At 35.4% G+C, this 13,425-nt stretch overlaps 1 protein-coding gene across 7 annotated transcripts in view; it reads left to right on the forward strand.

The window, feature by feature from the left end:
- Window positions 1–9,672, forward strand: part of SS18 (SS18 subunit of BAF chromatin remodeling complex) — a 71,614-nt gene extending 61,942 nt beyond the window's left edge. For all 7 annotated transcript variants that reach the window (XM_043443925.1, XM_043443926.1, XM_043443927.1 and 4 more), the window contains one exon: window positions 7,903–9,672. In XM_043443925.1, the coding sequence (XP_043299860.1) occupies window positions 7,903–7,929 (27 nt within the window). In that variant the 3' untranslated portion in view covers window positions 7,930–9,672. The remainder of the gene's footprint in view (window positions 1–7,902) is intronic.
- Window positions 9,673–13,425: the final 3,753 nt, after the last annotated feature.

Genomic DNA, 13,425 nt, shown 5'->3' on the forward strand with positions numbered 1-13,425 from the left:
GTTGAAAAGTTGTCATTTACTCTGTAATTCAACAGATTTTTATTAATTTCCCATGTGTGCTGGACACTCTGTTGTGTCCTAGATGAGTGAAACAGGCCTGGTCCTTACAGCTCATGGAGAAACTCCCTCCATCTTCCTTAACCTCACTTTAGCCTTTGACTCAGGTTCCTATTTTCATTCTTAAGTGGTGTTTTTTAGCTTCTACATGACTACTGTTTCGTTCCTCTTACATTTCCAGTGATTCCTTTTCTATTTTCTACTTGTTTCTCATCTTTCTTTTACCCCATCAGTTTCTTTTATCAATCCTTGGCTTAGTTTTTCGGTCTGTATTCCTCCTGTCTTACATTTTCCGTATCCTTAACCCACCCTTCTCAACCCAACTCCAGCTCCATTTTTTCAGCTGTGTACAGAACATCTCTCTGGGTGTCTTGCCATTTTCTTCAGCTTCATCATTTTCTTTCTGACTTATCATGTTTCTGAATCTCCTAAGCTTATATCATTCATTAAGCAAATGGTTCTTGAGCAACATTTATATGCCAAGATGGGAACATGTTAGGAAAATTAGATCAATATGGACTCTGTGTTTGTGAACTGAAGTCTAGGTGGGGTACAGGCAAGTAAGTAGATGATATGATGTAGTGTGAGAAGGTACTTGTATGAGGGAAGGCAAGATTTTTGTGAAAGGGAGCGCTTAACTCAGATACATGTTCCTTGGGAAGTATAAGTGCAGGAGCTAGCTTGTTGGAGAGAACAGAATGGTATTCTTGTCAGAAAGAAGTGCACTCGTGAAGGACTAGTGTTAAGATATGTGGCTCAGTAAAGCAGAAGTGTGGGAGGAAGAGGCAAGAGTGGAGAGATAAGCTAGGGCCAGGTTCGGAGGACTCTTGTCAGCCATAGAGGGGAGCTTGGCCTTCATCTTGATAATGGTGTGGCTCAACCGTATTGCATTCTCACCAGCAGTGAGTACGAGTTCCTGTCACTCTGCACCCTCATCAGCATCTGATGTTATCGGTGTTCAGAGTTGTGGCCATTCTCATAGGTGTGTGGCGTATCTCGTTTTATTTTGCATTTCTCCAATGACATATTATATAGACATCCTTTCATGTGCTCATTTGCCATCCTTATATCTTCTTTGGTGAGGTGTCTTTTCAGGTCTTTGGCCCATTTTTTAATAGAGTTGTTTATTTTCTTATTGTTAAGTTGTAAGAGTTCTTTGTATAGGTTAGATAACAGTCCTTATCAGATGTGTCTCTTTCGAGTACTTCTTTGTTTTCTTGACTTTTCTTATTTTTTTGACATTGTCTTTCTCAGAGTAGAAAGTTTTAATTTTAGTGAAGTCCAGTTTATCAGTTATTTCTTTCATGGATCACACCTTTGATGTTGTTTCTATAAAGTCACCACAGAACTCAAGGTCACCTATGTTTTCTCTTATGTTACCTTCTAGGAGCTTTATTAGTTTTGTATTTTACATTTAGGTCAAGTTCTTATTTAAGTTAATTTTCTGAATTGAGAAAACCTTAATTGTTAAGATTTGTATCTAGATTCACTTTTTTGTATGTGGATGTCCAGTTAACTAGCACCATTTGTTGAGTGAGACCACTCTTGCATTATTGTATTACCTTTGCTCCTTTGCCAAAGATCAGTTGACTGTATCTAAGTGGATCTATTTCTGGGTTCTCTGTTCACTTCCATCGATATATTTTTCTATTCTTCTACCAATATCACATTGTCTTAATTGTTATAGCTTGATAGTAAGTCTTGAAGCTGAACATGATGAACTGATAAGTCATTGTTCATCTCCTCCAGTATTCCTTGGTTATTCTGGGTCTTCTGCCTCTCCATATAGATTTTATAATTATATTGTCAATATCCAAAAATAACTTGAAGATTTTGGTTGCAATTGTGTTGAGTCTTTAGATCAAGTTGGGAAGAACTCAAAACAATATTGAGTTTCCTATCCATGAACATGGAGAATCTCTACATTTATTCAGTTCTTTTATTACTTTTTAAATTTTCCTTATACAGTTCTATATATATTTTATTAGATTTATACCTAAGAATTTAACTTGTGGGGGAGAATTCTTATGTAGATGGTATTGTTTTTAATTTCAAACTCCACTTGTTCATTGTGATAACTTGCCGTGAACGGTGTGAGATTCATGATCTCTGAAGAAGATTTAGCTTTAGGACCAGAGACCAGGCTTGATCACTCAAGATCGTTTGTGTAGCAGAGTTTTATTAAAGTAAGAAAAGGGACAGAGAAAGCTTCTGACATCACATCGGATGCAAAGACAGACATCGGATGGGGGACAGAGAGTGGCCCCCTCGCTAGTGTTAGCAAGGGAGTTACATAGTTTTTAAATTAGCTATTACAGTGAATCATAAGAATGTCTCAAGGTTGTAAAAATTTTACCAAACCCACTCCCACAGTTTACATTTTAAGATAATAGGATTAGAACTTAAAAACAGAAGGATTTTACCAGACCCACTCCCATAATATACATTCTAAGATACTAGGATTAGTCAGAAGATTTTCAGGAAGGAGAAACTGTCCTCAAGCAGGATACATTGTTATATAATCCTTAGTACAGAGTTTAAACTGAGTTGTTTGTTGTATAATCATCACTTCCAGGCTTAAAGAAAAAAATGTTTTATGACTCAGACTAAGGAACACAAAAAAAAGACGCTTGTCCTTTCCTCCTCTTTGAGAATTCCAGACCCCTCTCTTCTCCTCCTCCTCCTCGGTGACCCTGGACTTCTTATCAACCTGCCCAGGAATTGACTCTCTCAGTTGCTAGTGTACAGGGGACTTTTCTGTGTTAACCTTGTATCCTGCAACCTTGCTTATTAGTTTCAGGAGGTTTTTTTTATTGTTGATTCTGTGGGATTTTCTCCCGAGTCAGTCATGTCATCAGCAAACATAGACAGTTTTATTTCTCCTTTTCCAATTTGTTTATCTTTATTTCTTTTTCTAATTGCATAAGCTAGGAATTTCAGTACAGTGTTGAGAAAGAGTGGTGTGAGGGGACATCTCTGCTTTGTTCCTGATCTTAGCACAAAAGTTTCATTAGATCTTAGCAGGAAAGTTTCATTAAATACGATGTTGGATGCTTTTATTTTCTAGCATAGTATTTATCTCCATGTGACACATTATGTAGTTATTGTTTATTATCATACTCTCTTCCCCTAGACTGTCAGTTCTTTAAAGACAGCACCATGTCTGTTTTTATCACTGTTGAGTCTCCACCACCCAGGAACACATTGCTGTTATTGTTGTTCAGTTGCTCTGGTGTGTCCAACTCTTTGTGACCCCATGGACTGCAGCACGCCAGGCTTCCCTGTCCTTCACTGTCTCCCAGAGCTTGCTGAAACTCATGTCCATTGAGTTTTTGATGCCATCCAACCATCTTGTCCTCTTGTCAGCTCCTTCTCCGCCTGCCTTCAATCTTTCCCAGCACTGAGGTCTTTTCGAGTGAGTCGGCTCTTTGCATCAGGTGGCCAGAGTATTAGAGCTTCAGCTTCAGCATCAGTCCCTCCAATGAATATTCAGGACTGATCTCCTTTAGGATTGACTAGTTTGATCTCTTTGCAGTCCAAGGGACTCTCAAGAGTCTTCTCCAGTACCAGAATTCAGACACATCAGTTCTTTGGCGCTCAGCTTTCTTGATGGTCCAACTCTCACATCCATACATGACTGCTGGAAAAGCCATAGTTTTGACTGTATGGACCTTTGTTGGCAAAGTGATGTCTCTGCTTTTTAATATGCTGTCTAGGTTTGTCATAGCTTTTCTTCCAGGGAACACATTAAGTAGTCAATAAATATGGTGAGTGAACATATAAGACCTTTACTTCCTAAATCTGAATGGTGATCATAAGAATAAAGAAACCCCTAAAAAGCATTCTGACAGTAATTTTAAGACCTTTGTATGATTAGGTGAATGAAGAAAAGAAATTTAAAGATGGTTGATATTACTCAGTTATTGTTCAGTCTAGGGACTCTTCACACCATACACTCTAGAAAATCTCATTTACTCACAGGGTTTCAATTTACCGTGCTGTTGACTGTCAAATCTGTATTTCTAGTTTGACTTTCTCTTCTGAACATCAGGCACCTAGTAGTCATCTGCAATTAGAAATAGCATATCAGTTTCATATAACCAAAACATTTATAATCTCTGTGCCACACATTCCTCCTTTCTGTGTTGTCTATCAGAGAGAGGTACTATTGCCAAGTTAGAATGCCATGTGCCACATTTGGTGCTTAAGTCTTTCTCCATCTCCCTCTCTCCATCTGGTAAATGACAAAATCTTGTTAGCCTGGTTTCCTTCAACATTCTTGTATCCGTCCACTTCTAAAAGTGCCTTATCTTTGTTTAGACCATTAATATGTCCTGACTTCATCACAGGATGAAGGATTCTCCCATGCTATCTTCTTGCATCCTTTCCCATTCATTACTCAGAGGAATTTTGTAATTTAAAAAAGGAAAAGAAAAATTGAAGAAGCAGAGAGAGAGATGCTATGCCGAGGCCTAGAGAGTAGACGTGGTTGACCCAAGATGACCGAGGTGAGAAGTGGTGGAGCTGGGTGGTAAGTCCTGAGTGACTAGAGACCCAGTGACTGGACCCTCCCTGTACCAGGCTGCCTCCAGCCACACCAGCTGTGTGCAGAGCATCTTCATGCTCTTCTTCTTGAATAACTTTCTGAAGCAGGAATTATAATTATCCTCACTTGTCAGATGAGAAAATCAAGAAAGGGAAGGTAGGTAACTGGCCTCAAGGACAAGAAACTGTTAAGCAGAAGAGTTAAAACTAGAAATAGATTTCCGGCTCCAAAACCTTTACTTTTAACCCTAGAATTTGCTAATGGTTGCAAATATACGTATTTGGGGGGGCTTGCTTGTGATTTGATTTTATCCTAGCGAAGTGATTTAGTGTAGATCAAGTTACTTAAATTTTCAGGGCTTCAGTTTCTTCATCTATAAAATGGAGATAATGTGTACTGCATATGTAACAGATGAACATGAAGCACTTATTATGGTGTTTGACATCTGGTAATTAAGATCTTATTGAGACACATTAACAGTTAGCTATTATTGATATTAGACTTACATCTATTACTTCAAGCTGTGTGTTACCAAATAATCAATAGCTTCTACTCCTTATTATTGTACATTCTTTTTTATTCTCCAGTTCCCTAAGCGTTTTTTACCCATTTTTTCTCCACTTTTGCTTTAGCTATGTCTGCTATTTGAATTGCCCCTTTTTTCTTTTCTCTGCTATTCAAATTTTACTATTTTATTAAGGCACACAGTCTCTGTGACATATTTGTAAAATTATTTTAGTTGTGTTAACCTTTTCCTTTCTGAATGCTTATAGAACTTGTTCTGTAACTAGACTTTATTTGTAAATCTTATTTTCCCTATTTTTCAGATTTATTACAGTGATGAACATATAATATTTGCTCAGTAAATGTTTGTAATTGCTTGAATATCATATTTGGCATACATTATTGAAGAAGTCTTGTGTGTCAGGCACTCATCAATACTTGGGGCCTAAGAATGGATAAGACCTAGTCCCTATCATTAATTCATACTATAGTAGATAGATTATAGCTTCTGTTTATATAGCATATCAGTTTTTACCTCTCTTCTGCATTCATGTCATTCATAATACGTGCCACTTGCTTTCATCATTACTATCTCATTATACACATGCACTAGGAGAGTGTTTCCTTCCAGCATTGAGGCTTGCTTATTTCTAATTTTTTTGTAATTTTTCAAAGTGCTTTCTCATGTGCTCTCTTATTTGAGTGTCCTAGCAAACAAGTGAGGTAGAACTCATGTAACCTTAAACAGAAAATTGAGATCCAGAGATGAGTATGTTACAGTCCCCACCTTATAGGTGAAGAATCTGCGTCTCAAACAATTAACAGTAGAGTTGGGACTTAAACTTAGTACTTAGGTAACTTTATAGTTGACTAGCAAGCTCCTGTACAGGAAGCGTTTCTTATCTCACACTTTGTACTGTAGGAGTTTTTGTGCTTCCCTGGTGGCTCAGGCAGGAAAGAACCCACCCGCAGTGCGGAAGACCTGGGTTCCATCCCTGGGCTGGGAGGATCCCCTGGAGGAGGGCATGGCAGCCCACTCCAGTGTTCTTGCCTGGAGAATCCCCATGGACACATGGGGTTGCAAGGATTTGAACACAACTGAACAACTAAGCACAGCACGTAGGAATTTTTAAACAAAGACAGCAGAGAGGAACCTCATGAATCCCTGTGTACTTACAAACCAACTTCAACAATTAACATTTTACCAATGTTCTTTTATATACTTTCCACCCTATTTTATTGAGTATTTTAAAGCAAATCCTACCTATAAATATTTCTTTTTGTAATTTTATATATTTTTTTTTTAATTTTTTTTTAATTGTTTTAAATTTTTTTTTTTAAATTTTATTTTTTTTAATGGCCTGTTTATTTTTGGGCTGTGCTGTCTTCATTGCTCTGCGGGGTTTTCTCTAGTTGTGGCAAGTGGGGCTACTGTTTGTGGTGCATGGGCTTCTCATTGCAGGGGCTTCTCTTATTGTGGAGCATGGGCTCAGTAGTTGTGGCCCATGGGCTTAGTAGCTCCCTGGTATGTGGGATCTTCCCAGAGCAGGGGTCAAACCTGTGTCCCGTGCATTGGCAGTTGAATTCTTAACCATGGGACCACCTGGGAAGCCCTGCACATATTATAAGATGAACTCTGACTTTAAATCTTTCTGAATATAATTATGTAAAATTCATCAAAATTTTTCAAACCTTAATTCTATTTATAGTGCATTATCTGCTTAGATATAGTGGTATTCAGCAGATTTTCAAGTATATCTACTTCTATGGAAGTGTAAACTTTTAGGGTACTACTTCTTATGGTATAGGAGGAGTTCAACTCTAGAATACTTTCTTGATATAAAATAATTAATGTGACTTAGAGGGCGGTATTTAGCCAGAGGAAATAGCTGATTATGTGCTTCCAGTGAGTACTGTTTTTGGAAAATAAGTGCTTTTATGAGCATCTTTTTAAAACACATTTAAGATGTTTTACTAAAGTATATTTTTTCTGGTCTCTCTTTGCTTCTACTTTTCTTCTCTTTTGGAGAAAAATATTTTCCTTCTCTTTTCTAAAAACCTGCTGTAACAGTTGTATACTGGACATTGTTTACCTCTCTTGTAGAATGTTGCTATTTCATTCATTACCTCTTTTATATCTATACTTTATTTTCTTTCCCTTGCTGTCAGCCTACAGGCCCTTCAAACCTACCTTATTAAAAGCAACAAAAGCAAAAAAATAAAAATAAAAGCAACAAAAGCACAACAGTCTTTCTTTGATTTTATGTACCAGCTGCCTATCTGAATATGTCTGCTGATACCTCACTGGCCTCAGGGAGAGGCCCAAATTCTGTAGACAGGCTATAGGTTCTTTTCCCCTTATCTCCCAGATATCTCTTCATCCTTGCTACTTGTCCTAACTTGGTGTTAATACATAAGTAATTATAATAATCTAAACAGTTACGAACTTTGTATACTAGCACATAATTTATACACTGATACACACCATGCCAGAGTTTAGAGCCAGAACTTCTCGCTCATTCCTGATCAATTCAGTTCATCAAAATTCACCAGAAACTTAAATTCTCATTATGTTCTGTTCTAGGCTCAAAGATTTTGAAATCCATTTGCAGTTGACTGTGATATCAGAAAAAATTTATAGAGATATCATATATACCTAAATATAGAACAATATCTCTATGTTGTGAAAATAGCTGCTTTTGCCATATGACAGTGTAAAGACTTACTTGTGATTTTCTGTGCAAACTATTATGGTCAAATGATCATCTAATTACGTTTTAAAATTTATCTTTTAGGGGCAGTATGGAAACTACCAGCAGTGAAAAGTACTTCCATTCCAGTAGCCAGGATCTACTAGCAGCCATATTGTCGCCTCAGCACTGTGGACACCTTCCTGTGAAGAGACCCTTCCATTCCATCTAGTTTTTGGAAAAACCTTGTGGATAAGCGGCTGTTTCATCCGTAAGCAGCCTGTGTGGCTTAGTTATAAAAAGGCTTTAGTAGCTCAAAAATACTCTTGATTTCACATGTCTACTCTAGATGGCAACATTGGACAGAAAATACAATGACATACCCAATTTGCAATGATTTCGGAACTGCGTTTCAAACGGACTGTTACAGACTGAAAGGTGTGAACAGCGTTGTATGTTTATGAAGGTTAAGGGAATTTAATACTTTTCCATAGATTCTTTTGTAAGGGGAAGAGGGAAATGTACACTTTTTACAGCAGCAATATTTTGTATATTATGTTTATTTCATGTGGTGAATATGCAAGGCGGTACACTACGCGCTGGACAGAATCAGAAATCCTCTGTTCATGGGGATGGGAGCACGTTGGATGCTTGATTGTGCTAGTCTGAAAATGGTGTTCTGTGAAGCTAAAGGTGAGGGGGAAGACAAAGCTCCCATACGTCCACTACTAGGTTCTTCAGAGGACATTCAGACCCCTTTTCTCTCTTAGCTAATCAGGGGCACTGTGGTACAGTTTTGAGTAAAAAGACATTTTTTTAAAAAGCTTTCCAGTTTTATGGACAAAAACCTTTTTTATAAAAGATCATTTATAATTCTGTTTTAAAATGTGAGGCAATAAGAATTGCTTCGTGTGGGATCTGAAGAATCTTGGTTAACAGTTGCGTGTAAGTCCTCTCCTAAAACAGCAATAACTGAACATGAAAGTTTTGATTTTACCTTGTTTGAGTAATCACTAGTAAACAATATCAGAACATTTTATAAATGATAGCAAAGAAGAGTCAACAATGATGTATTTTATTTTTTAACATGAGAAGGATAATTGGTTTCTATAATAAGAATAGTTCAGGAGACTTTATAAACCTTCCTTTCAACTTTTCTTGACTGGAAATAATGCCATTTATAAAGGAGTATTTTTATGTTTCCCCCTTTTTTATGTTGGTTAATAGAACACAGAGATGTTTAGGAAAATGCTTGCTGATGAGGTTTATTCTAATCTATATTAAAAGCATAGAGGTTGCATTTCAGATCACTCTGTTTTATTAGCATGGTCTATTTAATCATACTTGAGACTGTCCTGTGCCTGATTGTTTGAGCTGAGTTCAGGGATTTTGCATTAGGCAGGAAATCATGCATTGAGAAGTTTATAACCACAATTCTTTAAGCGTAATCTGAAAACGTCTAGCCCAAAGGTAAGTTGCTATTTTCATCACAGTTGCCTGTGCCCAGGGAATAAGGTATATTCTTTATAATTGGATTGTTTTTTCCCACTTACAACTGGAAACAAAACAGAAGGGGTGCCATAAATTTGAAAAAGCAAAATGTACTGTTCTTAACATCCTGTAACCAAAAGGAGAAATTTTAATGTGTCTCTGTGTGTATGAAAGAGAGTGTGTGCGTGTTTTAAAGTCTGAATAAGGCTGTTTTCAACATGGTCAGTAGAAAATGGACATCAAATTTGAGCAGATAAAGCATGGACAGCCTTATTGTGACTGAAATGCTTTTAGGTTCTGTGCCAATTTTCCACCACTGTGTACTTTGTTGCTATTTAAAACTGTATCAACTCTAACAGAAGAATAAATTATTTGTGATTTTAATTTTCTCATTTGTTTTTTTAAATTAGATCTCTTTGACTCTCTTGTTCTGTCTGGAGACTGTGCTATGGGTTTTTTATATAAGTTAGTCTAGTATAAGCAGACTATATTTGTATTCTAGGACTTTATCAAAATTCTCTTGTCATGCCCAAGTTAATTAGAATTAACTGTTCAGTAATCAGAATGTTGTGTGGGCTGTTTGTTATGGAATTCTTTCTCTGAAAATGAAGTCCATGAGGCTATAATCAAGATGACTGAATTAGATAAATGAGTTGAGGAGACGAAATTGTGCTGAACCCAACCTGGTGTAGATACGTTATCTCATTTGAAATAAGCTCAACTGACATTAAGAAATAATTTGTCTTGCCAACCCATCTTCTGTTGTCTTATTCTTCTTTTAATGGAAACTAAAATTGCAATTTTAATAAGCAGAATTTCCTCTAGGACTTTCTTCCTGGAGACTACCGCATTTGCAAGGTTTAATTGTTTTATAACAGTCCTGTTTCGTAGAAGTTTTTAATTGGTGGTGACAAAAATTACCTTACTCCTTTGATACCTAGTAAGCTGAATAACTTTACCAGTAGCTTTCTACCAAGTTTGACATCACCATATAGACCATATATTGTAAAACTGGAAATTTCGTTTTAGCAAAATGTATTATTATGAAGAAATCATACCATCCCATGAAATTCCAGAAGCAAAACATTACTAAGAAGAGCAGGGCAGTTATTGATCAACATTTAAAACTATTTAACTGTGCCAGTTTCGGCATTTGAGAGTATGTTAGTAGTCTGTACAGCTTTGATGGCAAGTTGTTTTTGGTTTTGTTTTTAATTTTTTAATGGCATTTTCTGTGTGTGTGGAGAATGGCATGAGGATCTTGGTGTACCATAAATCCGAATGAGGCACTTAGCAATTCGTGGCCAGTCTTGTGTTGTCTTTATACCCACCCACAAATTGAAGCAAACACTATGTCCTTTGATTCTTTCAATAAGTATCTCTAAAAGATAAATACTTTTTTTTTTTTTTTTTAATTTATTTTTTTTTGTTGGTTATCCATTTTATTTATTTTATTTTTTTACTAGTTGGAGGCTAATTACTTCACAACATTTCAGTGAGTTTTGTCATACATTGATATGAATCAGCCATAGATTTACACGTATTCCCCATCCCGATCCCCCCTCCCACCTCCCTCTAAAAGATAAATACTTTTTTTTTTTTTAAAGATAAATACTTTTTAAAGTAACACCTTGGTACCAGGATTCTTCCTGCTCTGGAAATTTTGTATTTTCATTGTTAGCAATGAATAAAAAATCATCTCAGAATATGTATGGCCAAATTGCTACCTTTTCTTTCATTTTAAAAAGTCATTTATATTAAATCATTAAGGTATTAGCAAAAGTATACTAAGTGTACAGTCTTCCTAATTTCATTTCTCAAATGTAACACTTGTTAAGAAGGTTTGATACATTTCTTCCAGCTTGATTTTATACACATAAGCTGAGATATTATTCTCTCTTTTTAAACAAAATTGGAATTTAACTAACCACACTGTTTTGCAGCTTTTTTTTTTTTTAAGGTAAAAAATATCTTGGATTTTTTGTTTGTTTTTTTACAATTGCAAAAGCAAAGCTTTCATAAACTATCTGGCAAGGTGTTTTTGGTTTTGTTTTTATATGATTGTTGGAATATTTCTAAACTATAAATTTTAGTATGTTAGGTTTAAGGCCATGTACATTATTATCTTCCTAAAGGATATATCCTTGCTAACACGAGATTACTAACCTTGTTAATTTTTGCAATTCTAATAGGCTTCTAAAAAATGCTATCTCAGAATTTAATTTGAATTACATTTGATTTATTTGTAAGTTTAAGCATCCAAAATACTTAAAGGGAGTTTATTATTTTTTGCTGTGAAATGGCTTTTAATATTCTTTGTATATTTTTCTTTGGGCATATGAGAGAGATAGGAAATTATATAAATACATATACACAAATTACAAAATTATATATGGTTCTCTAAATGCAAATGTTAATTCTCTTTCTATATTGCCCATCTCTTTAGTCTCTATTATTTAACTGTAGATATACTATTGATGTATTCAATTTCATAACTTCTTAGAACCTCCCTAACTTCCAAATTTATGAGAATATTCCCATACTTAATTTTTCTAAAACTTACTGTACATGATATGATTTAGAGCATTAGTTTTTATCCTATGTGATAACCAGTTGTTTCAATATCATTTACTGAATAAACCAATTTATTTGAGAAGTCACCTTATTTTGTTTACCTAAAAAATTAATTATAGCTAAGACATGCTTGATTTATGCCATTTCAAAGACTAGTTAGATTTATTTAAATATAACTTCATTTAGCTGGCATAAAGTTATTAATTTTTTCCCCTCACAAGGGTTTTGCTATTGGGTAAGAGTTAACTGCAATGGTATAAATAATGAGTGGCTTCTTAATAGTAAGAGAATTATTGAAATATACATTACACATACACATTCATATATATGTATGTATTATATATTTGTATACATGTGGATAAATGTATGTATATAAAAAAATTTTTTTCCTGATAGAGATCTATAGTTTAAGAACTTAGATGTGTGAGCATTGCATTTATGTTTAGGCTATAATTTGTAACTATGGTAATATTCTGAGAGGTTTTTTGTGAGAGGTACATTATAAATAATTATTTAATGTTAAAATAGGTGAATGGAAAATCCTGAATATTATGAGGATTTTTTTCATCATTTTTGGTCTCTTTGAAATACTGATGACAATCAGTAGTCTCCTCTCTTCTTTTAAAAATAATCCCCAAGTTTTGGGTGACACATGGCCACCTACCTAGTGACTACATTTTACAGCTTCCTGTGGAAGAGGGGCTGGAGTGATGTGTGTAACTTCTAGATAACATTTTTAAAAGTATGCTCCATTTTCTCTCTTCCAGTTCCCAAGGGCTCTCTTATCACATATTAGTGGGGAGATCTGAACTTAACATCTTAGAAAATTACTTAGAGAATGACAGTGCAACTAAATAAGATGAAAAGTCTCCTGAATGGCCTCATGGATCCCCGTACTGCTTATCTGCCTGGATGATGACATGAGAGAAGTAACACTTCTGTCTCATGGGGCTCTTTGTTATAGCAGCAAACCCCATACTCTAATGTAGGGTCACGTAGGGGAGGGCCAGTTCATACTACCCTGTACATATTCTGTGTGGAGTCATAGTTTTTAGAAGTGACAAGTTTTTATTGTGTGTGTAGTGTACTTTGTATTTAGTTCATATTCTTAACTAGTGAAACAGGGTAAAACCCACCATATTTCCTTTAATATCATATTCAGCTTTCCACCACTTGAATTAGCTGAATGCTATATTTAGTAACAATAGATGTAGTTAAAGTACTGGTAAAAATATACTTACTATTTATTATCATTTGGCATATTTATAAATTTTATAAATAGCATGTTTTCTGAATACTTACTTTGAGGATTATGTTTTAGATAGGACTTCATAAAATCTCTTGTGTTTTTAATTTTATTATGGCTTCTTCTGCCCTAACTTGATCTTTGGACTTTTTTCTCTAATGCTTTTTTGCTATTTCCTTAGCTTTCTGACTGACTATCTGAAGTGTATACATTGATTCTAGTTTACCTGCCAACTTTGCTTTTGGGGGGGTGGGCGGGGAAGATGTACTAAAAGCATTCTAATTTTATACCTGTAATAGCTTTTATCTTTCAGTTTC

This window comes from Cervus canadensis, chromosome 23, assembly GCF_019320065.1.
Source record: "Cervus canadensis isolate Bull #8, Minnesota chromosome 23, ASM1932006v1, whole genome shotgun sequence".
Lineage (NCBI taxonomy): Eukaryota > Metazoa > Chordata > Mammalia > Artiodactyla > Cervidae > Cervus > Cervus canadensis.